This window comes from Crotalus tigris, unplaced genomic scaffold, assembly GCF_016545835.1.
Source record: "Crotalus tigris isolate CLP2741 ecotype Arizona unplaced genomic scaffold, ASM1654583v1 scf7180000017666.27876245, whole genome shotgun sequence".
NCBI lineage: Eukaryota > Metazoa > Chordata > Lepidosauria > Squamata > Viperidae > Crotalus > Crotalus tigris.
In genome coordinates, this window is record NW_024096551.1 from 3,070,807 (window position 1) to 3,098,097 (window position 27,291).

General features: G+C 40.5%; 1 protein-coding gene and 1 long non-coding RNA gene across 8 annotated transcripts in view; one reads left to right on the plus strand and one right to left on the minus strand.

The window, feature by feature from the left end:
* Window positions 1-27,291, plus strand: part of CPNE4 (copine 4) — a 241,192-nt gene that overhangs the window by 175,996 nt on the left and 37,905 nt on the right. For all 6 annotated transcript variants that reach the window (XM_039336215.1, XM_039336212.1, XM_039336214.1 and 3 more), the window contains one exon: window positions 17,562-17,660. In XM_039336215.1, coding sequence (XP_039192149.1) covers window positions 17,562-17,660 — 99 coding nt within the window. The remainder of the gene's footprint in view (window positions 1-17,561; window positions 17,661-27,291) is intronic.
* Window positions 21,956-26,862, minus strand: LOC120304989. 2 transcript variants are annotated; one of them, XR_005555888.1, is made up of 3 exons: window positions 26,656-26,862; window positions 25,106-25,173; window positions 21,956-24,548 (listed from the first exon to the last, which is right to left on the minus strand). It is a non-coding gene; the product is annotated as an uncharacterized LOC120304989 (long non-coding RNA). The 2 variants fall into 2 exon arrangements; XR_005555889.1 differs by having other exon boundaries at window positions 25,106-25,184.

A 27,291-nucleotide genomic window follows, 5' to 3' on the forward strand; every position in this document is an offset into this window, starting at 1 on the left:
CCTGCTTCCTTTTATCATATATTTATCCCAAATATATTTCACACTTTTTTGCATTTGAACTTCCTGATAGAAAGAAACACAATCAGGGAAGGGGAAACTCGAGAATTGGCATGAGAACAAAAGAGGTAAAGGGTGATATAAGTAAAGGACACTTTTCTCCCTCAACGGGGTTCCACATTGCAGCTTCTACAGACACATCAATGCCTTTTTGCATACCAATACTCTTATGCTGAACTCTACTGAGCATTCCATCTCGTTGATATTTGCTGCATATATCAGTCATGGTATGACTGCCATATGTAGTATTTAAATGGGTGTTGCTGTTATCTCTGTAATGCTCAAGAAATAGCATATTAAGCAGCAAAATGTTGGTATCAGGTGTCACCTTTGACTAAGACTGATTTCAAACCTGCAATTATTAAAAGCATAATTATCCTCACTTGAACAACCTAGCTACCTGGTAAAGAATGTAAAAGTAGCAATTCAATATCTAAATAGGCTAACCTATTTCTTCCTTCCATAATTAGGGATTAAAACTTAAATATTAGAGATTGAAAGCCCAGACCCTATATTTTCTCTCCTGAAACAGTTTCTCTTCCTTTTTTAATCCTTTAAAATAATTAATACCAAGAGTTATTTATAAAATACAGGTGCTAGATCACAGCTTTTTATTTCAAAAGCAGTGATTTGCTTAAATAAAGCTTCTTGCATGTGATTCTATATGATACTTGGTTCTATACCACCAACATATTGTTGTTCCTATTATCAATAGCAAAAATATATTATGCTTAAAATCAATCATAGTTATATAATCGTTTGAAACTATATTTTTCCAGAGATATTCCAGGAAATTGCTATTTATTGCTTCAATTTTCAGTTAGTATTTTTCTGCAGATCAAATTAACTTCCAGAACTGTGAAGGGTCAAGAAGTCATATGTTCATTTAAACTTTACTTTCATTAAGCACTTACTATTTGCTGTCAAGCATGTTTTAAAAGGCTTTTAATCCACTTGAATAGCTAGAGGATCTACCTGATTTTTACTGGAGAAAAGATGAAAGATGGAGTGAAATGTCATGCTGTAAAATATTGAACAGGAACATTTTACATGTTTATTCAAGCAATTTCAAATTAGCAGACTTTTTTTTTAGTCTATCAAATTGACAGGAGAGGTAAGATGCATATTCACATGGCTAGATTAGCAAGGAAAGGTGCATATGTATTATTTATTATTAGTTCTTAGTTCATTGGGATTCAACCGTTGTCTTTTGGCAGCATGGAAAAAAATCAGCAGGTGCTAGCCAATTCCAAATTGTCCTTGATTTGGAAATTGTAGGCAATGATTAGAATACTAAGAATCAATACATCTAGAATTTCAGGATTTGCAGAATCTGATACAACTCACTTGATTATTATCTCTCTGGTTTTCACTCTGCCAAATACTATACTTTAAATGCTATAGCGGTTTTTAAGCAGTTGACCCATCAGATCCTCAAAATTGCTAAAATCAGCTTTCAGTCATTTTGAAATCTGAAATGTGTGAAAATTAAAGTACTTAGTGTGACTTTTCAGAACATGCTGATAAGATCAGATTTTAACTGTTTGCCATATCAGATAATAGTTTTATCTTACTGTTTTATCAAGTAAGATTGGAGCTGCTGTCTCTCTATAAATATTGGTGGGGGGTGTGTGGAGTGCTGGCTTAGTTGCTGTAGGTGGGTTGCTTGGCTATGTTGGAGTTATTGTTTGCGGATTGTTCGGCTGTTTTGTAACATCCTGAGTAGCTGAGGTGCTGGTTGTGTGTCCATTAGTCTTTTGTGTTGTAACAACCTGGGTAATGGGCTGTGTGGTAACATCCTGAGATCTAGTGTAGTGATATCCTGAGTTCTGTGTTGCAACATCCTGGGTGGTTGGCTGTGTTGTAACATCCTGAGCTTTAGCGTTGTAACCTCCTGAGTTCTGTGATGTGATGTCTGGAGCAGAAGGCTGTGATGTAACATGCCGGGCTTTGGTTAGCCTCTGAGTTTGCGGTCTAGCTCTGTGTGGGAGTCGGAGGGAGGTGCAGCAGCTGGTGATGTTATCGTGGTTTGGCTTCTGGATGGTGATTGCATTTTGTCTGAGGGATGGGTTTGGGCTTGGGTTTGGGTTTGGTGAGGGTGAATGGTGGTGGCATACTGTGTTGTTCTGGGTCCAGAGTCAGTTTTCATGCTAGAACTCATTTGTTGATTAGGGCTAGTTTCCAGATGTCTGGTAGGTGGGAGGTATTGTCATGTTTATTCATGTTGTGAGAGTGTTTCTCTATTTTGATGGCTTCCATAATTATTCTCTTGTTGTGGTGTACAGTTTTTGAGATTAGTTTGGTTCCTTCAAAATCAATTTCGTGTCCTGTAGCTTTAAGGTGCTGGAAGAGGGAGGAAGTTTTTTCTTCTTTTCTGACTGTGTTCTTGTGTTCTGCGATGCGTGCATTTATTCTTCTATTAGTTTGTCCAATGTATGTGGCTGGGCAGATTTTGCATGGTATTTCATAGACTCCTTGGTTTTCTAGCTGGATCATGTCTTTGGGGTTTCTTAAGATGTTGGCTATTTTTTGATCGGTGCCGAAGGCTGTCTTGATATTGTGTTTGTGGAGAATTTTGCTGATTTTATCTGTGGTGCCTTTGATGTAGGGGAGGAGGGCGATGTCGTTGTACTGTTCTATGTCTCGGTTTGTGGGGGGTGTTTCCCTTTGGATTAGGTTGATAATTGTATTTCTTTGGAATCCGTTAGAGATTAATATGTTTATGAGAGTGTGTAAGTCAGTTTTCAGGTGGTCTTTGTCAGCTAGGCGTTTGGTTCTGGAGATGAAGGTCTTGGCTACGGAGTTGATCTGTGCAGGGTGGTGATGGGATTGTGTGTTTAAGTAGCGGTTGGTGTGTGTTTTTTTCCGGTAGATGGTGTGTCCTAGGGACCCATTGGGTTTTTTGTAGATTATGACATCCAGAAAGGGGAGTTGGTTGTTAGCTTCCATTTCCATCGTGAATTGTATTTTGGGGTGTAGGCTGTTGAGGAAGTTGTCCAGTTTTTCTTTCCCGTGTGGCCAAATTACAAAAGTGTCATCTACATGTCTGAGCCAGAGTTTGGGTTTCTATTCAGATTTGTCTAAGGCGTTGGTTTCAAAGTGTTCCATGTAAAGGTTTGCGATGACGGGTGAGAGGGGTGATCCCATAGGTGCTCCTTCTATCTGTTTGTATCTTTGTCCATTGTGGATGAAGTATGTGTTGGTTAGGCAGTGGTTGGTCAGATCTAGGATGTGCTTGGGGGGGTTGTATTTGTTTTGGATAGCTGTCAAGGCTTCTTTGATAGGCACTTGGGTGAACAGGGATGTGACATCAAAGCGCACGAGTAGGTTGCTGGGTTGTAGGTTTTGTTTTTTTATTGTTTCTATGAAGTGGAGTGAGTTTGTACGTGTGAGGAGATGGATTCTGTGTAGGGATGAAGTTGTTTGGCGAGAAATTTGGCAAGATTCTGTAGAGGTGAGCCTATGGAGCTGACTATTGGTCTAAATGGTGTTCCTTCTTTGTGAATCTTGGGGAGGCCATAGAGCTTGGGGCATCTGGATGATTTCTCTCTGGGGATGATTCTTTATGTAAGTTGCATTTAGGTTGTCCCACAAGACAAACATACACACCAACAAATTCCACAAACTAAAAAAACGCCAAAAGCCCAACCCCCCTCCACAGCAACTCATGAAACGAACAGTACACAACATAGCAAACAGGACCCTCACCACAGCAGAAACCAATGTCCTTTCCAAAGGATTCAACTTTGCAGTCTCCCCCAAATGCATCCCCACTGAAAACATCATATGCGGAGTTGAAGCTATCCTAACCAAAATCATCCCAGATGAAGCCAATAAAATCAGACTTGAAGTCACCAACATCCTCCTCTCCAACAATTCACCTAGATGCAACTTACATAAAGAAGAACAAAAAGCACTCACCAAACTGAGGAAAGACAACAACATAATCATTCTCCCAGCAGACAAAGGTAACGCCACGGTAGTGATGAACACATCAGACTATCAAGTCAAACTATCCAACCTACTTCAAGACCCTGCTTACATCTCTAAACACAAACCCCACCACCTACCTGGAAAAAAACCACCAAATCCAAAATAAAAACCTCTCCCATCAGTGAAGAGATCCGGCAAAGAATCACCATTCACCCTTACCAGACCCAAACCCAAGCCCAAACCCATCCCTCAGATGAAATGCAACCACCATCCAGAAGCCAAACCACAATGACATCACCAGCTGCTGCACCCCCCTCCGACCCCCACACAAAGCAAATAGAAACAAGCCATGAACACAGAGCTAGACCGCAAACTCGGAGCCAAACCAAAGCCCAGCATGTTACATCACAGTATTCTGCTCCGGACATCACATCACCGAACTCAGGAGGTTACAACGCTAAAGCTCAGGATGTTACAACACAGCCCATTACCCAGGTCGTTACAACACAAAAGACTAATGGGCACACCGCAGGCACCTCAGCTACTCAGGATGTTACAAAACAGCCGAACAATCCGCAAACAATAACTCTAACACAGCCAACCAACCCACCTACAGCAACTAAGCCAGCACTGCACACACACCCACCAATATTTATAGAGAGATGGCAGCTCCGATCACACTTTGCTCACACAAGCACGAAGCCGAAGACCCCAGCCTGAAGATGATGAGTGGGACCTCGTTGAAGTGTCGCCAAGATACTCTCAATCTTACAGGGGAAAAGACCCAAATACGCCAAGACCTGCATACCTGTACCTGTGAAAATTTATGAAAACACACACACACACACACACACACACACACACGTGTGTGTTAATTTGTTCTCCCATTGACTAGCATCAAACCCTGACTATGTCAGAAGTTTTCCGACGAAAGCTCGGTATTTATTAAAGTTTTTCCAATATGGATTTTGGAAATATATATATATATACTCATGACATAAACCCTCTGCATTTTACTTGAACAACTCTTTGCCATCTCAGTCTATTTTCATCAAGTTTTAAACAAGTTCTGACAATGATTCTTTTAAGGCCAAGCCTCTAAGCTTCTTTTCCTCCCAACATGCCATTAACCTTCCTGTTCCTTGGTTCTCTTTACTATTAGATTTATCTTCCATATGTCTGTTATCAATGGTTTTGTCAAAATCACTTTTTTGGCTGAATTTCTTTTATCTGGTATGACAGTTAATACTGAGAAGAAGTTCCTTGGGAAACTTAAATTAAAATCTATGGCTGCACAGACCTTTTAGAAAAGATTACATACCAATTAAATGATAGTGACAGTTCTGCTTCTTAGAAGTCTGGAAGCCAATATCACTCAGGGAATTGTGGTGACACATATTGCTCTATGGGATAGCATGATGGCACTCAGCTTAGAAGACAACCCATCCAGACCTGGATTCAAATCTTTGTGCAGCTATTCTGCTTTCATTGTGTAACTTCCGTGTTGTATGGTTTCCATGAACTAATAACAAAAATAATTATCCTGAATTCTTTTATTTGAGTTCTCCTTCAATTTGGTGAAAGATAAGGCCTTTAAGAAATTATTTCAAGGGAAAAGAAACCTTCAAAGATATTATGATATATGGGAAGGGATACATTTGTCCTTGAGATTGTTATGGGCAGACCAAACAGAATACATAATTGTCCTATCTTTCATATTACAATAATCTCTCAAGTGGTCTGTTGTCTTCCTGGCTTCTGAGGCTTCAAGTGAATCCCAAAGGTAGGTCTCATGAAGGAATTCTTCTCAAGGATCATTTTAGTAATGGTGTTTGTTACCATGGAGGATTGTTGATTTTGAAAAATTGCTAGACCAGTATTTCTTCTGTTGGAGAAAACATTCATCCAAATTGTCTGCCCACAAATCTCATGAGGAATTTTGAAAGCTTGATTGAGCACTCTTCCAAAAGAGAAGTAGTACCCATAAGAGGGGGAAAAAACCTATAGAAACTCAGTTAAATGTAAGAAATTCAATCCATCATGAAGCACTTCTACTGAGCAACCATATCTATGTATAGTCTGGTAAGAAACAGGAGAAAATAAGCCAGCAAGAAAGATTAAGCAAAGCTAGACAAACTGCTACTTTCTCTTGCAATCCTCCTGTACATAATCAGTCTAAATCTCTGTCAAGAACAATCTGTTCCTTCACCAGAAAATCCTGGTGGGGGCAGACAAAGAGGCTCACAATCATGCTAATTTATCATATAATTTGGTCTGGATTAAATATATTAGGACAGTTTACCCAATTATGGTAAACTATGAATAAAGAAAGCACCACTTACTATCATGTGTGACCTGAATATGTTTGCAAGAGAACTATTAGCCTACCTACCCATCCCTTTTGTCTTTTCTTCACCCATCCAGATGGCTTCATTCATATCCACTGCCAACATATGAACTCTCTGTTTATTGCCTAAAGAGTTGTGGGGCTTAGAGATTGATACAGCATTTATTTGCACTTCCCACTTATATTTTTTGCTACTTCTGTTATAGAAAAAAAAAGAGTTAAAAAAACTATCAGCTCCCCTAGAATTCTGTAGGACTGGCTGGGAATTTGGAAATGTTCTTGGAATTCTGAGAATGGTCCTTCCAGTCCATTCAGGGAACATAAAACTAGAGAATATTTGAGTCCAGTCAATGAGAATTCTCTCTAAGGAAGCTAAATTCTATTGGGAGTTGTTATAGTACTGATAGCACTACTGGTGATCTGTCTGTCTGATTTGATTTGCCTGTTGTCTTAGACAATGGATAAAATTGATTGAGGAATCTTGGGCAATCACAATTTAATTTGTCAAGTATTTGTGCTTTCAATCAGTATCTTTGAAGTCTTATTCTGTCCATCAGGCAGTGGTTCATGACTCAAGGTCCTTTACTAGTTCATTCCTAGTATAGTGTTCATGATATCAGACTCAATGTTCCTAGTTAGGATCTGAGTCATTATGTTGAATGATATGATTCCTCATTCAGAATTTAGTGTTTGAGTTATCAGGTGCCTACTGAATAAAAACCATAGAAAATATACAAAATATACAATATACAAAAAAGGATTTTAAGACATAAATCACTAGTAACCTGAGCAAGATATAAAATAGAAAATAATTATTCTGAAAACTGAAGAGACAGTTTAGCAGCTTTACCACTTGAGAGAAGGTCTCATAGTGTTTGCAAATGCAGCAATCTTGCATACGTCACTTTTGTTATGATGTAGAAACAATATCTTTTTTTGAAAAATATAACAAAATACTGATTCATAGGGCTAGATTCTCATGTGATGTAAGTAGTGCTGTATAATTTTTAACACCAATGGCCGTCCATCCCCTTATGACTTTTGTTTAACTAGTAGCTTAAAGTGGAATCAAATTGTCTTTTTGTATAGTGGAGATTCATAAAGATCTTGGAAACAGAAACTTTAAGGGCTAATGCCCATCATTAAGCTATATTTCATTTCCTATTCCACTGCTCACATTTTCAGCCCAGTAACTGCTAAGCAAAGGATGGTGACAACTGGCTCTGAGATTGGCAAAACTGTATGTTGTTTTTATCTTATTAGAATTCTTTATTGAACAAGTGTGATTGGTCGCACAAGGAATTTGTCTCCGGTGCATACGTCCTCAGTGTACATACAAGTAATAGTGATAATCATGATCATAAACAACATGAAAATACATTCATCATAAATCGTAAAATACAACACATCATCATAAATCATAAGATGCAACACTTAGTGATAGTCATAGAATACTAGCTAAGCAAACAACATAAATCATACTAGGATACTAAAAACAATATAAATTGTAAGATACAAGCAACAAAGCTATAGTCATAAGAAGATGATAGGCAGGATAAGGAGTATCATAGTAATACAGCTTTACTAAGTAGTTTGACAGTATTGTAGGAATTAGTTGTTAAGCAGAGTGACGGCATGGGGGAAAAACTGTCCTTGGGTTTAGTTGTTCTGATTTGCAATGCCCTATAGCATTGAAATAGTTTTTGTCCAGGATGTGAGGGGTCTGTTGATATTTTCACAGCCCTCTTTCTTGATTGTGCAGTATACAGGTCCTCAATGAAAGGCAGGCTGGTAGCAATTGTTTTTTCTGCAATTCAAACTATTCATTGAAGTCTATGTCTGTCTTGTTTGGTTGCAGATCCAAACCAGACAGTTATAGAGGTGCAAATGACAAACTTAGTAATTGTTTTGTAGAACTGTATCAGCAGCTCCTTGGGCAGTCTGAGCTTTCTGAGTTGGTGCAGGAAGAACGTTCTTTGTTGTCCTTTTTTGATGACATTTTTGATGTTAGGTGTCCATTTTAAATCTTGAGATATTATAGAACTTAGAAACTTGAAAGTCTCTACTGTTGATACTGTGTTGTCTAGTATTGTAAGAAGTTGTAGAATAGTAGGGTTTCTCCTAAAATCTATCATTTCTACAGTTTTAAGTGTGTTTAGTTCAAGATTGTTCCAGCTACACCACAAGGCTAATTGTTCAACCTCCTGTTTGTATGCAGATTCGTTGTTGTCTCGAATGAGGCCAATCACTATTGTATCATCTGCAAACTTCAGTACTTTAACAGAGGGATCCTTTGAGATGCAGTCATTGGTATAGAGAGAGAAGTGGAGAGAGCACACAGCCTTGGGGGGGGGGGAATCTGCGCTAATAGTACAGATATCTGATGTGATTTTGCCTAGCTTCACTTGCTGCTTCCTGTCTGTTAGAAAGCTTATGATCCATTTACAGATGTGATCAGGCACAACTAGCTGATTTAGTTTAGTGAGAAGAATATCTGGAATGATGGTATTGAATGCTGAGGTGAAATCTACAAAAAGCACCCTTGCATAGGTCTTTGGAGATTCAGGATGTTGTAGGATGTAGTGTAGAGCCATATTAATACCATCATCTGCTGATCTATCTGCTCAGTAGGCAAGGGTCTAACAGCGGATCCAGGATGGTTTTCATGTGGGCCAGCACTAATCTTCCAAATATTTTCATAACTATGGATGTCAGAGCAACTGGTCTGTAGTCATTCAGTTCTTTGATGGAGGGTTTTTTCAGCACTGGGATGATAGTAGAGCATTTGAAGCAAAAAGGAACATAGCATATCTCTAGTGATTTATTAAGTATGCAGGTGAAGATGGGGGCCAGTTGGTCAGCACAAGCTTTCAAACAAGAAGGAGTTGTCTCGGCATGGTGCTTTTTCAGGCTTTTGTCTGTGAAATAGACCTTGCACATCATTTTCTGTGATTACCAGACATGGAGGGCCCAAGGGGATGAGGTCAGTTGTAGGAGGTGTGGCTGTTGTTGGTGTATCTGAGATGGGGATGGTGGAGATTGATGACAGTGATTTCTTCTCAAACCTACAGTAAAATACATTCAGGTCATCTGCCAGTTGTCGATTTCCTTCAGCATGGAGAGGAGGTTTGCTGTAACCAGTGATATTTTTGAGAGTTTTCCATGTTTGCTGGTTCACTTGTTGAGAACTAATTCCTTAGCTTTTCAGAGTAGCTTCTTTTTGCTGCTCTCTTAAAAAGAGCAACCAGAATTAGGAATGGCAGGAGAGATCAATTAATGTGCAATGAATCTGAATGTATTCCTATGAGATCTCAAAAACAAAGCAGATAAAATCAGAAATGAAAGACAAAATCAAAAAAGTAAACAGAAATTAACACATGAAAGTCCGGAATATAAAGGCAGAGAGCACTGCAGAGCTAAAGTTCGAAAATAAAATTAAAAGAAAAGTCTGAAATTTCAGGATCCTAAGATGTCAAGTTAACTAGAGAAAAATGGAAGCAGATTAGGATATTATTTCCAACAAACTGACTGCATCTTAGCTAGATACTTTTATATTCAAACCTTCTTTGCTGACTCTTTTATTCCAGCTATTTCTCAGATAAGAGACTGAATGTTTTCAAGAAGCCTCTTTGCATTTTAGTCGCTGTGGAGACAGAGGTTGCAATAGTGAGCTTCTATATACAGATAGCAGCCTTTCAAGAGATTTGAGAGAATCCCAGATTCTGCTTTAAATGCAGGTTAAACTGAGCTTGCACTTATCTCTTTACTGAGAACTGTTCTGTAATCATAAAATCTTTCCAGAGTCATTGCTTAGTCGTTTATAGACCTGACCATCTAATCTTCAGTGATAAGGCCCCAAAAGGAGAGCCTGAGAATTTATTTTTTTAAAATGTAAATGTTATTTACCCCTACATAAATATTGCTTATGTATGGTTAATTTCATGAAAGGCATAGTTTTTTGCTTGTATGGTTAGTGTGAAGATGCCATTATTAAAGATGAAGCAGGCACTTAAGCAGACAGGACAAAAAGCCAAGAATCTTGTATAAAAAAATCCACTAGGAAGGAAGATAGAAAGGAAACACATTTTTGAGGAAGAAAAAAAAAGTCACCTGAACTAGGCAAAGGAAGTTGGATCTGAGCACCTAGAAAAACCCAATCCTGATTAATCAAGAAAGCAAGAACATTGGGGGATAAAATGGGATGCTGAAACCCACTCACTATTTTGGATCCAGAATTGGTGGCTTCCACTCCCCTAGCTAGTGCCTAATTGAGAAGGATGTGGGTAAGTGCAGTTGAATGTATATGTGCATGTGACAAAGAGCAAATGTACATTGTAATCAATAAAGTGTTGCTATTATTTTAAATTCATTGCATCTCCATATATTCCCCCCAAACTGATGTGTCTTAGTATTCTGTGGAAAGTGATTTATGTGCACTCCTAGTTATTTCAGCTGTTATCATGGCTATTGACCAGGGCTGTTGACCTGGGTTCTTGTCTACTTTAGTTGCAACTAACTGAGCAAGCCAGGAAGAAAACGGGGGGGGGGGCTGTTACCTGAGCCACATGCCTAAAGAGTCTGAGAGTGTTTGAGAGTGACCATAAGCCAAACTTTGGAGCTATGTAACATTAGTTTGGTTGTAACAAAATATATATATATAATTTGCTCTACAGGATAAACTGAGAGGTATACATTCAGGAACAAACAGCTTATCGTTGTTTTCAAAATTTATCATTGAGACCTGAAGATTTCTAAAGCCAAAGGTTTTGAGTTTTTCATGTCTTGTTTATGAGTAGGAAAGATGATAAATCAGAACTGGGGAGAATGAAGCATTGATCAAAGTAAATAAGGTCTAGCAAAAAAAAAAATCAGTTCATCATGATGAAGAAATGAGTACAAGAGTTCTAAAAGCAATCCAAAGTCACCAAAAGTAATCCAGTAACATAAGGGCAATACTAGATATGTACTGAATATAACTAAGTAAGAAATTGCAGATTTAAATGTCACAATTGAGATGTTTCCCTTGGGCTTCCTAATATTGCTTGTTGTAAGAAACCATGGCCTTCTTTATGCAAGATCTTAATCTCAATTGTTCATTGCACTTTATTTCTCACTCCCTTCATTTGCCAGCAATGTTTAGGTCTTGGACTACCAAGAACCAAGCACCTTTACCCACTGTTTCTTTTGAGTAGCACTGCTAAGTTCTCTTTCATTTGCCAGTTGTGAGTCTGATGGTTTTTATGCCTCCTCATCCAGAACTAACAGAATCTTATCCTCATCTGCATATTTTTCTGAGCAGAGATAACACTGTTGCAATTAGCAGCTGTCAGGCTATTTATTGGACATTCCTCTTTATAGGTAAAGCTTTATTCCTGAGGAGTCCTGTTTTGCAGGCTCCAGTGCATCTTTGTGCATGAATTATATGCATCTATACCAGCGGTTCTCAACCTGTGGGTCGTGACCCTTTTGGAGGTCGAATGACATATTTCTGATGGTCTTAGGAACCGTGACACCGCTCCGCATCCATCTCCGCATGGCCTCCTCCGCCATTTGCAGAGAGAGAGAGAAAAAGAGAGAGAGGCACTTTCGCTTCCCTTTTCTCTCTCTCAGGCGGACTTGCCTCCTGCAGGGCTCCTGATTGGTCCTGTGCCCAACAGGGATCCCGGGGCTTCCCCGGGCGGCTCCAAGGCCATGAGGCCCTGGCCGCACTTCTCCCAGGGCCTCATGGCCTTGGAGCCGCCTGGGGAAGCCCTGGGATCCCTGTTGGGAGCGGCCAGCTAGAGGCTCCGCTGAGCGGGCCAGCTCTCCCGCAAGCCGCGGCCCAAGGGAGACCAGCCCCTGCGATCCCCAGCCAGCCCGACCATTGGACCCACTGGCCAGGAAGGCGCGCCAGAGTCCAGGCTGCCGGGAAAGAAGAAGGAGATTTAGCAAAGGTAGGAGAGGAGAGCCGCCTCCTGGGGCCCAGCGCTGGCAGCGGCTTCCTTGCCATCCTCTTCCTCCTCCCCTTCTTCCTCCTACTGCCCCCAAGGTGGCTCAGGCAGGTGCCAGGGCAAGAGAGGTGCCTGGGGGGGAGCAGCCAGGCTGGACGAGGGCAGAGGGCGAGGGCGGGCAGCGGGGGAGTGGCGGGGATGGTGGCAGTGGTTTTCTCATCCTTCTTCTTCCTCCTGCTGCCCCCAAGGCGGCTCGGGCGGGCGTCGGGAGGAAGAGGGATGCCTGGGGAGAGCAGCCGGGTTAGCGGGCTGCACAGCACCAGCCCCCACTGCAGCTCCATTGATGGACAGAGGACCAGGCCTGGCAGCGCCGATGATGCAGTAGCGGCTGCTGCTGCCACTGTCCCTGCTGCCCCCACACTGCCCGGCCTGGTCTTCGTCCATCAATAGAGCCATGGTGGGGGCTGGTGCCATGCAGCCCACCAGCCCCTCCACCAGCCCGACTGCTCCCCCCCAGGTACCCCTCTTGCCTCTTTGGGGGCAGCAGGAGGAAGGAGAAGGGCAAGAAAACCTCTGCCGCCGCTGCCGGCTGAGCTGAGCTGCGGCACTGAGCCGGTCTCCATGCCTCCTGGTTGCCTGGCCGCACTCTGCCCCCGACCACCCTTTGCACCACGCAGAAGTCTCCCCCACTCTGCCAAGCCCACCTCCCTCTCCGTCGAAAGCCGCCTCGGCCCTCTGGCACCCGGCGTGGCTGTGGGGCTGCCAGGCAGGAACAGCTCCTTCCCAGCTTGCTGGGCTCCGGGCCTCGAAAGCTGCCAGCGGGTGGGGAAGAGGGCGAGGCTGCGGCGATGCCTGCATGTGCGTTGGAGGCCAGTCGGCCAGGCCGGGAGGGGAGAAGCGGCGCCTTCCAAGTGGGAGCTGGTGCTCTGGCCGCACCCCTCTCACGTGCAATGGGCTGCGCAGCATGGAAAGGGGCTCCCACGACCCCGCTGCTGCGATGGCTGGAGGGGCGGGCAGGTCCCGGGGGGGTGGCTGGGAGTGGACAAGAGGTGCCGGGATGAGGATGGGGGGCTCCAGGTTGGCAGGTGTGAGAGGGCAGCCGGCGGCTCCGAGGCGCGCAGATCCTCCACGCGACTTCCGAGGCCCCGGAGGTGCTGCCGCTTGGCTCTCCATCAGGCTCTCTGCCAGAGCCTCCCCCCCAGGCAATTATGCAGAGCTCCTTGTGCATCCTTGGCAGCGCCTTCCCCCTTCAATTTCCTTCCTTCTCCATCTCCTTCATTTCCCCTTCAATCTTCCTTCCTTCCATCTCCATCCCTTCCCCTTCAATCTCTCTCACACCTTCCTTCCTTCCTTCCTTCCTTCCTTCCTTCCTTCCTTCCTTCCCCCTTCAATCTCCTTCCTTCTCCATCTCCATCCCTTCCCCTTCAATCTCTCTCTCCTTCCTTCCTTCCTTCCTTCCTTCCTTCCTTCCTTCCTTCCTTCCTTCCTTCCTTCGTTCCTTGCTTCCTTCCCCCTTCAATCTCCTTCCTTCTCCATCTCCTTCCTTTCCCCTTCAATCTTCCTTCCTTCCATCTCCATCCCTTCCTTCAATCTCTCACACTTTCCTTCCTTCCTTCCCCCTTCAATCTCCTTCTTTCTCCATCTCCTTCCTTTCCCCTTCAATCTTCCTTCCTTCCTTCCATCTCCAACTCCATCCCTTCCCCTTTAATCTCCCTCTCCTTCCTTCCTTCCTTCTTTCTTTCCCCCTTCAATCTCCTTCCTTCCATCTCCTTCCTTTCCCCTTCAATCTCCTTCCTTCTCCATCTCCTTCCTTTCCCCTTCAATCTTCCTTCCTTCCTTTCCCTTCCCTCCCTCCCAACATTTTTGAGCAAGGAAGAATAAGCTTCTCCAGCGAGCATTGCTATATTGTTTTTGTGATTAATCACTATGCTTTAATTATGTTCAATTCGTAACAATGAAAATACAACCTGCATATCAGATATTTACATTACAATTCATAACAGTAGCAAAATTACAGTTATGAAGTAGCAACGAAAATAATTTTATGGTTGGGTGTCACCACAACATGAGGAACTGTATTAAAGAGTCGCGGCATTAGGAAGGTTGAGAACCACTATACTCTGAAGGTTTGATAAGGCTACAGCCTCTAACTCACAGTTGTCTTAAATTACATAATTTATAATTGGTTTTAATTTATAGGAAGATAGATTCTGGTTATATATGGAAAGCATCTTCAGAGTAGAAGTAGTTAAATGACAAGGCCAATTATGTAGGGATGTGGTGGAGTTGCCTTTGCTGGTTTAGTTCAAGCAGAGACTGGTCAGTTTTCTGAGATACTTTAATTTGGATTCCCACACTCAGTGACATAATAGATTTGATGGTGAAATAATTCCTTCCAGTTTATAGATTCTACAAGCTCCAATCTTGAGTGGTATAAAGAAAGAGGCTAAGTTCTCAGGGAAGGGACATCTGTTATTTCCAGTGCTTTTTTTGTTAAAAAAAAAAAAAAAAAGGTGCCGGAACCCTGTTCTGGGCGTTCTATGACAAAAAAAGCCCTTGTTATGTCAATAACCAATAGCTATTTAACTTAAAGACCATGAAGTACAGGGCAGAGTCTTTTGAAACACAGAAAAGGCAGGAAGAAGAATTTGATTTAAATTGCCATGAATGAGAGAAAGAGAACTATATCCTGACAGAAGACAATCAACTTGTTAATGTATCTTGAGTGAGTTCTTATTTAACCATACCATTTACAGTATCACTAAGATTTCTGCCATGTTCAGGCTTAACAATAAGATTTTTTGTTTATAAAAATATTAATATATTACCAAGGGCATCTGTAAGAGGCTCAAAATGAGAAGATAGTCACTGCAATATGACTGAAATTTAGCTTCTTTTTGCATGTGTTGCATGCCTGACTTGCTTTAAAAAAAGATCAAAACTTTGTTCATGCAGGAGCAAGTGCTATCATGGGAGACAAGCAAAAAAATTCTGCTTAGGGACTGATCATATAAGAGACATCATAGCCTGCAACTGCAACTGAATATTGGGCAAAAGTGGACTCTTTATAGTTTCTCAGGCTGTAAAGAAATCAGTGGGGGAATTATACTTTCAGTCTTTCAAGATTCTGTTCTTGTAGCTTTACAATAAAGTACAATTACGGTAGCTTTCTTAGGTTGTATTTCCTATTTGGTCTACCTGGTAAGGTTAACATGGTAGCATGTACCATGATCACTCAGCCAAGAGGACTATATATGGTATATTGATCAGGGTGATCAATATATCATATACCATATACCAATAAATTAATATATATTAACCAGACATCAATCATGCATCTAAAATTTTCTCCTAATTACAGTTGTGCAAACAACTCTGAGATAATGTTAGTATCTTGTGTCCATGAACTTTGGTACTAAATCATCCGGCTTTCTAAAGTTCTAAGAACTACTCTAAAGTTAGGAGTTTAAAAAAATCAGCTTTAGCATGTTAACCTTGACAGTCTTAAATGTAATTTGGGATCTCCAATTAAAATTCAAACCTCAGACAATCCTTTCTCTTTTGAACCAACTTTTTGACATTCTAATGAAAGACTGATAATGAATGGATCATTAGCACAATCATGATCCTTTGTCTTTTTCTTTAATCAGCAAGTGGCAATTTTGTGCACTTGTTTTTATAAGTGGTAGGATGAGAAAGGGAGTCAAAGGCAGTTGTGTATCATGTAAAGGTATCTTCATCAAGGAATAAAGGCTTTGTGATTGAAGCTATTTGGTATGCATTTCCTCTTTTGTAAAGAAAGAGTAGAAGACACTGTACAAAATAATGTACAAAATCCTGAGCGTGTAACAGGCTCTCAGCTATTACCGTAGTTCTCCAGTTTACCATAGCTATAGGGGATTAAACCATTTAGTTTACAATTTCCAGAAAAGTCTGGCTCTGTCACTCACTTACATAAAATATTTGCTCTGCTTAGAAGTAATGGTGCAGAATCATGGTTCAGTGACAGTGTACTTGCTCAACATGTAATAAATCTTAGAATCAGTTCCTTAAACCACTAAGAAAAGATCACAGTCTGAAACTCTTGAAGGTCATTGCTCATCTATGCAGAACAGAGATGACAATCTCTTCTGCCTCATAGGCTATATGTATTGTTGGAAAGGTAGTTGTATATGCTAGTAGGTACCTCCTTTGTAATCTGGGTCTTCATTATCTCAGTAGCACTAGAAGTAGGAAAGCAGTAAGAGAAAAAAAAATCAGTCTAATAGCATGAGTCATAAGTATTCAATGTCAAATGTAAGCAAATTTTTATAAAGAATTTTAAATATCAGTCCTTTGAATATCTTATTTTTCTCGCTTGTGCCTTTCCCTAAGGAGATAGTAATTTTTTTTGTACCAGGTTAAAGACACTATTAAAGTAAAATAAATCTGAGTTTCTGTTTAGAAAGCATTCCACAATGAAAGTACAGTACATTATAATAAAATGTACATATCAAGACATAGAGTTGTGGATATTCAAGTTGCAGAAGGGGATCTTTACTGATACAAGTACAATTGGAACAAGTATTAGATGAATAATCACAATAGGATGAAAATGCATAATGCCAAAATTCTGATGTACCATGTATGTATCAGAAAAAAATGAAGCAGGGGATCCTTTCCTTAATATTTTCCACAATAAAGCTGAATTTAAGTTGAAGGAAGAAGAAACTACTGGTGGTCCTCACTTAACAGCCAGTTGTTAGTAACCATTCAGAGCACGATAGATCCCCCAAAAGGTACTTATGACTTTAATGATTAGAAAACATTCTTTGGAATTCTTATTTCATAAAGCTCCATCATTATTTTTTAAGTTCCCATATGAGCCTGACAAAAAGGCCATTGTCTAAAAGTCTTGTTTACTTTAGCAAGTGGTTCCTCTAAAGCAGCTGCAAATTTTTTAGATCAGCATGAAAGCCAAAAAATCTGAGTGGCTTTAATATATATGAAATGGGATGCACACCCCTTCCCAAACATAGATAGAATATCTGCTTTATACCATGGCCTTGTTAGCCCTGACAAACCATAGTTAAGGTTTGAGGTTATTGCAGGACTCTTGGTCTAGTTGATGGCTTTTGTTGAGATGACCATGGATTTTAGGGTAGAAATTTCTCATTTTATTGTAGAGGGGATATTAAGAATTTGAACATGGTTTGTACAGTCTTTAACTGACATTTTTCCCCATGAAAAAAGAGTTGTTTCTGTTATTTTAATCAAAATTCTGGGATTTTTTAGTTTTTATATTTCTCTTTCAGTGCATAGTCTGGGACTGGGATTCCAATGGCAAGCATGACTTCATTGGAGAATTCAGTTCAACTTTCAAGGAAATGCGAGGAGCAATGGAAGGAAGACAGGTAGTTTTAGATAAATCTATGTTATTTGTAAATAAACAGATGATCTATCAGAGTAATGGAAAAAATGGCTGCTGTTTTGCTTACACTATGGTTTTAAGAATGCTTTATGCAAGAAATCAGACAAAGATATATCTTGGCAAATAAATTAAACACTTATAGAAAGAATAAAGTAGTCATATGTGATCTGGAATCAGCTCATCTGCAGAAGAGAAAATGGCTGATAATGTTTTTGGTTGAATAATCATCTCAAGCACATGTGAGATAAACTGACATAACAGCACAAGGAGACAGTAATTGCACTAGCTTACTAATGCTATATATGGAGTTACATGAAAGAGGGCTTTATCTGGATCCATCATCACATCTAGGTGTTTTTCCTCATCTAGAGACATCAGTAAACAGTAACGTGTTTTACATTTCAGATTAAACTGGTGTATACAATTGGTTTTGGCCACTACCAACAGCCAGCAAACACAACATCTTTACAATTGGCATCTATGCTGTCTTTAAATATCAGGAATTATTTCAATAGGAATTGGGGGTAAATTTTAATTGGAGTTTTTGAGAAATCCCATTCTTTCCAGAGTAGTTGGACTTCATTCCTAGAGTCTTTCTAAAAGTTTTTATAAATTGGAAAGATCTGGGTGACCAAAGTGGGAAAATATAACATAGTTTTACTTCTTATAATGGTTTTAAAAATATAGAAAATCACATAACACTACTTTTTGGCATTTTATCACTAAATTTTGGTAGCAGAGAGAGAGATGGGCAGTTAAGAAATAGGAAATATAAATACATGTTGCTAATGCTGGTTTGGATCAGGTAAACCAGACTTTTGGCTTTCCTGCACTAAAATTAATATTATAGTTTATGCTGTAGCTTTCTTATAACTGGGGGGGAGGAAGGGAAGTGAGGGATCAAAAGAAGTTAGGTATTATTCTATATTTTTAGCTATCTACTTTATTCTACCATAATAAAATAAATTGAGTTTACAAATCAACCATGAATTAAAAGCTGCAGTAAAAAAACCAGAACTCATTAATTATTACAGTTCTGGTTAGCAGCTCTGATTGATGACAGTTGTTAGATTTGACAAATTATTGTCATTTTTGTTGTATAATACTGGATACTGGATTTATTAGGTTTCATCCATTTAATTAAGGCAATTAAACTGTGATATTTATCTATTTTCTTTCTGTAATAGTAAACCAAACAACAGATGATCTTCAAAATGTTCTAACATTTTCCATACCAAAACAGTTGGATTATAAACATTTTTATAGGACATTAATTCAGAAGTATCTGAAGATATGTCATAGGCTGCAGTGACCAGATAAAAGAACTGGGATGAATATGAAATATTGTTGTAGTAAGTAGCATTGTGCAGAAACCACTCAACTCACTCTGCAGGATAACTATTAGGCTCTGGAAATATCTTGGCTTACTGGGCATTGACCAGTCATCTAATCTTATTCCCGAAGAAAGAACAGTTCTGTCTTTGCTAGGAATATTCTCCTTTTAACATTTAAATAGAAATTCCCATTAGCTCCAGATAACCTATTTTAAGTACAGTTTCATCAGCAAAGTCCAACCTGCCTCCAGTTTTTCTAGTCAGTGTCTTGTATTGTCCAATTAATTTTATTCCCATAATCTACTCTGTCCAGTGTCTTGTATTGTCCAATTAATTTTATTCCCATAATCTACTCTGTCTACTGGGGTGATCAATAATTGTTGGACTCCTAGTGTTACTGTTATCTTCAAATACCTTGCTGATTTCAGAATTCCTTCTACATCCTATTTTCACCAAGGTGTTGTACACACAGTCAAAATGTGTTATAATATGTATCTTTGTAATATGTATATATCTATCTATAGTATCAGCAAATTGGGGACAAAATTTTGTGCATCTTTTGCAATTAAGACATAATGAATTGGAGCTGTCTATATACTAAGTGAACACAAATCTGTCCAAAATGGTCCTGAATTGATCTGGGTTCAAGTTTTACTGTGATTTGGAGCACAGCTCTAATAATTAGCCTTTCTTTTCCCAATTTCTATTGCCATTTACCCTTATATAGATTTATCTGAAAAACTGGAGCTTATCATGAAAAAGAGAAATCCAGTATTGCTTAATCTATTAATTTCAAAACATTAGTTGGGGAAAGAGTGTTTGTGGCTAGGATACTTTTAATCTTGGATTTAAACAAATTTTTAATAAAAAATAAGCTAAAGCTATTTATGTGTGCCAAGGAAATTCCGCTGCTCAGCTGTAAAAAAAATAGCCTTAAAATGAAGTTGAACCTGAACAATTAGCAGTGGGATTATTATATAACTGAAAAATATGTTACTGTAATAGAAAATGGAATAGATAAATTAATATTGAAAAATATTCTTACATTTATACTTTCCATGCAAATTTCCATAAAGTGGAACTGTTATATAATTTGTCTTTAAAATGTAAGTCTGCAAACATTGAGCTTTGGTTGTTCAGAAACTATAATTACCTGAGCTGTATTGTTCATTATAAAATATAAAATTGGTGAATGGTGAATCTCTGCAGATGGCATCAAATAATCATCTTTGGCTGATCTTGTAAACTAAGTAGAGTCTGCAGTGGCTAGTTTGTGGATAAAGAACCATTTGGGAATTCCAGGGCTGTGAATAGGTTGCAAAATTGGAAAATAGACCAGGAGAAGGCATGGGCAAATACTGCCATTACATTGAAAAAAAAGTGGCAAGGGCGCCATTTAGAGTAAACATTACATTGGAAAAAAAGTGGCAACTAGTCTAGGACCAATATGTTAGAGCAGACATGTCAAACACAAGGCCCGGGGGCCGGATGCGGCCTGCGAAGTGGTTTCATGTGGCCCACGAAGCCATCCTGGAAACAGTGAGGGAACGGCCCCTGCTGCCTTGTCCCTGGCCCAGGCTGGCCAGGAGCCAATGTACAATTTTGTGGTGGCCATCTATGCTGAAACGAATTCAGTCTTAGCTCCACAAGGCCATCTGGAAACAGCGAGGAACCAGCCCCTGCCACGTCGTCCCTACTCCCTGGGTGCATGCTGGGGAGGTGTCACCCTTTGTCCTCATATCCATCATAAGCAACCTGGGTAAAGAGAGCAAGCACAGCAGCAGCAGCCTTGAGGAGGAGGTAAGTGCAGCTGGGTGCCCCCTTGAGGAAGTGGGGCTGGGCTAGGTCCCGCTGGTGCATGAGGGCCAGACTGGTGTTTGACCTCTGCTGCCCAGGACTCCGGGCAGCCCACGCCACCATCCACCCCCCCCCTGCATGGCCTGAGATGAACAGTGAGACTCCTCCATTGGACCATGCCTTGGCCCTTCCCCTGGTCCCACCCTCTTCTGCCAGAGAGCCTCAGATCTGTCCCACTCCTGCCCAAGCCCCCACAGGCACTCTTAATAATAATAATAATAGTAAAGTTGGAAGGGACCTTGGAGGTCATCTAGTCCAACCCCCTGCTCGGGCAGGAAACCCTACACCATTTCGGATAAATGGCTGTCCAGTCTCTTCTTAAAAACTTCCAGTGTTGGAGCATTTACTGCTTCTGGAGGCAAGCTGTTCCACTGATTAATTGTTCTCACTGTCAGGAAGTTTCTCCTTAGTTCTAGGTTGCTTCTATCCTTGATTAGTTTCCACCCGTTGCTTCTTGTCCTGCCTTCAGGTGCTTTGGAAAATAGCTTAATTCCCTCTTCTTTATGGCAGCCCCTGAGATATTGGAATACTGCTATCATGTCCCCCTTGTCCTTCTCTTCGTTAAACTAGACATACCCAATTCTCGCAACCGTTCCTTATATGTTTTAGCCTCCAGTCCCCTAATCATCTTTGTTGCTCTTCTCTGTACTCTTTCTAGAGTCTCAACATCTTTTTTACATCGTGGTGACCAAAACTGGATGCAGTATTCCAAGTGTGTCCTTACCAAGGCATTGAAGAGTGGTATTAATACTTCACGTGATCTTGATTCTATCCCTCTGTTAATGCAGCCTAGCACTGTGTTGGCCTTTTTGGCAGCTGCCGCACACTGCTGGCTCATATTTAAGTGATTGTCTACTAGGACTCCGAGGTCCCTCTCACAGTTACTACTATTGAGCATGGTGCCACCTATGCTTGACGTGAATGATATAAAGCTGGCCACGCCCACCCAGTAGGCCACACACACCCTGGCCACACACACCCGCCCCCCCCCCGAGGACAACCGCAGTGCTGATGCGGCCCTCAATGAAATTGAGTTTGACATCCATGTTAGATTTTACAGCTTTCCAGCACAAAAATAAGCCCGAAAAATAAGCACACATTCAAAATGAGCAGGAGGCATAGTTTAGAAAAACTTTATCTATAAAATATATATAAACATGATACATACAGTTTCATTCAACTCTGGGGAACATCAACAATTCTTAACTTGGGGATCAGAAAAAAACACAGAGAAGACTAAGACATGCCCACACCTAGGCTGGATCACATGCCTCACACAGCCAATACTGTGTCTTAATCAAAAATAGTTCCCATTGGCTGGTTTGTTGCTATGGCTATTCCAGTTCATAAAATTTCTTACACAGAAGAAATTACACTCCTCCCTTTATGACTGGAATAGATATAAAACCAAATAATTTAATACTCTTCCCACAGTGTACTCCATCCAATGGCCTGGTCATTACATCTGCTAGATTGTAATCTGAAGAACAATGAAACAAGCGAATTAGTTTACTTTTGATGGCTTCTCTGACATTACAATACTTAATGTCCACATGCTTGCTTCTACTTTTCACTCTGTCACCTGTTGCCATTTTAATGCAAGCAGCATTATCTTCAAATACTGTTACAGCTTCTTTAACTTCTATATTTAAATCCTTTAACAGCTGTACCTACCAGGTTACCTCTGAACAAAGTTCAGAGAGAGCAATAAATTCTGCCTCTGCAGTAGAAATAGCTACAGTTGTTTGTTTTCTGGACTTCCATCCAATTAAAATCCCTCCAAATAATACCACAAACCCAGAATTGGACTTTCTGGTTTGCACATCATTGGCATAATCACTGTTAACATAACATTAAAACTTTAACTCTTCAGAGATCTGTATTTGAAGACCCAAATTCACCGTTCTCTTCAAATACCTGAGAATTCTCTTCACACCCATCCAATGCAACTGCGTTGGTGAGGCAGTAAAGTAATTTAAGATGCTTACTGCACAAGCTATGTCTGGTCTGGACCACTGTGATAGATACAACAGGCTTCCTATGGCTGACTGATATAGTATATCTCCTGATCACTTTTGTCCTCACCCAAAGTATTGTGAAAATCTATGCTAATAGATATTGGAGCAGAATTACAATCCTTCATGTTGTATCTCTCCAACAGCTGTTCATTTTCCTTCTATGACTGAGAACGTAGCCACCTTTCTCATTTTGTTGTTTCTCTACACCAAGATAGTTTTGTATTTCAGCCAGACTTTTCAACTCAAATTTTACTCCAATTGATTAGCAAATTCCTTCACCTGTGCTACATCTTTGCAATGAAGCAAAGAACATTCACCAATGCTAATAATTGGCAATCCCCACCATGGAAACTTGCAGTATATATGCAACCATCAGCCTTATAACTCTTGAACCCAAGATCCTTCAATGCTGTATCTAAACAGATGTTCCAATTTCTGGCTGATTGCTTCAGCCCATAAATGGCCTTGTTCAATTTATACATAGTGCCAGGCTTTTTACTTTCATACCCTGGTGCTTGAACCATGTAAATTTCTTCCTCCAACTCTGCATTGAGAAATGCTGTGGTTATATCAAAGTGCCAAATTTTATGACCACATGCTATTGCCAATGCTAGTGCCAACTTTATAGTTTCACTTTTTACCATTGGTGCAAATACCTCATCATAGTGCACATTTTTCTTCTGCGAAAATCCCTGTGCCACTAATGTTACCTTATATTGGACTTCATTGTTGTGTAACATTTCTTTTTGTTTACCCATTTACATCCTACAGCTTGTGGCAAAGTCTTAGAGGTGAACATTTTCATTTCTTTGTCCATGGCCTCTTTCCACTTCACTTGCTCCACTTTGGGTAGTGCCAATACATCGTGATAGTTTCTTGGCTCATACCACATATTACACACCTTTACTTTCTCAGCAGAATACCTGTCAGGTAGAATCCCCTTGTTCCTTCGCTCTGACCTGAGTGGGATTGACTGCTCTTGACTGTCAACCCTTTCCTGCTTCACATCAGAGTCACCATCTTCTTCTGACTCCTTTTCTTGCTGTTTTTCAGCTTCTCCTCCCTGAACGCTGACAGCATCACAAAGTGAGTCACTGTCACTAAGTGGATCATCCCCAGAATTGGCATCAATTTTGCCCCAATTCTGCTCTGTAAAGCTAGCAGATCTGAAAATTACTATACTTCTGCTCCCATCAATAAAGCGATAGCTCTTTGAGCCAGGCTCATAGCCCATAAACCTGAGCTTTCTAGCCTTCTGTTGCCCTTTTCTCCTGATTGCCTTTGGAATAGGCACCCATGCTTTGTTCCAAACACCCTTAAATGTGCTAGAGATGGCTTTCTCCCATAGAGCAAGGCATATGGAGTATCATTGATAGAGGAACTCCACAGCCTATTGACCAAATAATTTGCATATTTGCATACAACCTGCTCAGATCAGAATCCTCCAGCAGTGAATCTTTCATGGTCTGCAAGACTCCATTTTGTCTTTCAGTCACACCATTCTCAGCTGCTGTGTACGGATTTGTCCATCTATGTCTTATTCCTAGTTGTCCCAACCACTGTTGAAAACTTGCTGACATGAATTCTGAATCCGTCACTTTGCAGCTGGCATACCTGTTGCCTATATCTTCTTTATGTTTAGCACACCCATTGCTTGAACTTCTGCAGCAAATAACAGAAACAAAATCTGCTGAAATCATCTACAATGACCAGTGCATATCTTGCTCTTCCCAAGCTGGCTTGCATTGGTCCTATTAAATCTGCATGTACCAGCTCTAGCACCCTTGTTGTCTACCTTGTGCTCTTCTTGCTCACTGGGAATACCTTAGATTTCGATGATTTACATACTGCACAGTCTAAGTATGTCTTATGCCCTTTTAAGGTTAATCCCTTTGCAAACTCTGACATCCTTTGCAACATTCTGAAGCTGGCATGGCCAAGCTTTCTGTGCAAGAGATGAAAGCATAAATCATGTTATGCCACATTACCAAATGTTAGGGCACATTATATCTTTTGTGCCTGCAACACATAAAGATTATCTTGTTTTATGCCCTGTGCACATACATTCCCATTTCTTTTTATGAGACATTTCCCATCCACAAATGTGGTTTCAAGCCCTTGTTTATCAAGACTGGAGACACTTAGTAAATTATGCTCCATTTCAGGCACACATAATACATTATTAAACCTTTCTTCCAGACATGGAATCAGCACACTACCTTTTCCCATGACTTTTGCCTTCTGGCCATTTGCTAAGGCCATTGCATCTCCTCCAGTTGAATCCAATCTGGAAAACAACTTAGAACAGTGATGGAGAACCTTTTAGAGGCCGAGTGCCCAAACTGCAACCCAAAACCCACGTATTTATCGCAAAGTGCCAGGGCTGCATCAGCATTGTGGTGCCCTCAGGGGGCTGGGGGATCGTGGCCCACTGGGTGGGCATGGCTGCAATGGTCACAGCAGACTAGGTGAGCGTGGCCAGGGCCAGTCCCTCACCATCTCAGGGGCATCCCCAGGGGGCCAACGCCGCTTGCTCACTCACTTCCTGCCCTGTCACTTCCAAACGCCACATGCTCACTACTCTGGCAAACTCTGCTGGGACAACAGCGCGTGTGCCCACAGAGAAGGCTCTGAATGCCGCCTCTGGCATGCATGCCATAGGTTTGCCACCACTGACTTAGAATTATTAACAATTGTTTGACTAGCTCCACTGTCTATTAACCATTTGTCTCTGCTATTGCTTTTGCAACAGCAGCCTATCCATTTGCTATTATTCTTCCTTGTAAACAGTTTTTCTTTAAATGAGTTTTAGCCCCACAGATGAAGCATGTCTTTATCTCCTATTCTTTCCTCTTGGTAATTCTCTGCTGAGATATAATCTGATCTCTGTAGACAGTCAGTCTGCTGCATTGCTCTCTCTGCTCCTTGGACCCCCACCTCAGGAATTTCTCCTTGTGGCTTTGTCTAAAATGGCATTTCTGTTCTTCTGAAATCAAACAGGCTTTAAGTCCTTCCATACTTAATTCCTGTTCTGGTCTGCATTCAGAAACGGCTGAAACAATGGCCCACGTTTAATCAAGACTATTTAGTACCAACAGAACCTTCTGAGATTCAAGAATATGCATTCCTCACTGTTCTAATTCAACAAACAGCTTCGGCATGTGGAGCAAATGCTTTTCCACGCTCTCATGTGGCAGCAGCCCGGCTCTGCACAATTGCCTCGATAATTGCACTATATTGCATGCTGAAGCACTCACATGGACACTTCTCAGCTTCAGCCAAACCTCTTTTGCAGTTTTTAAGGTAGCTACATTTAAGAATTGTTTATCTTCCACATTTAAGATGATGTAAGCCAATGCCTTATCATGCCTCCGTTGATCTGCAGCTGCTAATTGCCCCTGGGGTGGATTAATCACAATATCCCAGAGCTCCTGAGCCTTCAGGAAGCATTCCATTTTTGCAGCCCAAATAAGATAATTCTTTTGTCCCAATCGAGGCAGAGAGCTCTCCTTTAAATCAGCCATCCTGCAAGCCTCCAGCTGAGCAGCCTTTTTCTTTCTTAATTCAGATTTTGACAGCTCCATGTTGAGCCTCAATCTTTTTCTTCAGTCTGAACTGTGTGCAAGGGCTGGCTGGGATCTGGGCCCATAACCTGTTAGAATGTATAGCTTTCCAGCACAAAAATAAACCCAAAAAATAAGCACACATGAGCAGGAGGCATAGTTTAGAAAAACTTTATCTATAAAATATATAGAAAAATGATACATACAGTTTCATTCTGCTCTGGGGAACATCAACAACTCTTAACTTGGAGATCAGAAGAAAAGCAACACAGAGAAGACTAAGACACACCCAGACTTAGGCTGGATCACATGCCTCTCACAGCCAATACTGTGTCTTAATCAAAACAGTTCTCATTAGCTGGTTTGTTGCTATGGCTGTTCCAGTTCATAAAATTTCTTACACAGTGACACAATATGCCTCTGATGAGGTCAGCAGGAGTTAATCTTAAATAAAAAGCTTCTTTTATCATTGTAGTTTCCCTCTGAACCCACAGATTTTAAATAAGTATGTGTCTGAAGCCAATACTTCCATAGATATGCAACATGCAACATAAATCTAAAATAACTCTTGATATGACCTTAACAAGTATTTAAAAAATAAAGGGTAGCATAGATACTGTTACCTAGTTTGGTAATGAAATGTCTGCAAGAAAACTAACAAGCTCAGAAAGGATCCCACACATAAATTGTCTTCAAAATAATCTTCAAAAAAAATCCAACAGTGATAATTGATCATAATAATACCTATTGATTTATATCAATCAGTCAATCAATCAATATGCTTAATGTTTTGACTGTCAATGATAATAAATTATTTATCATAGACAAACACAATTTATGTT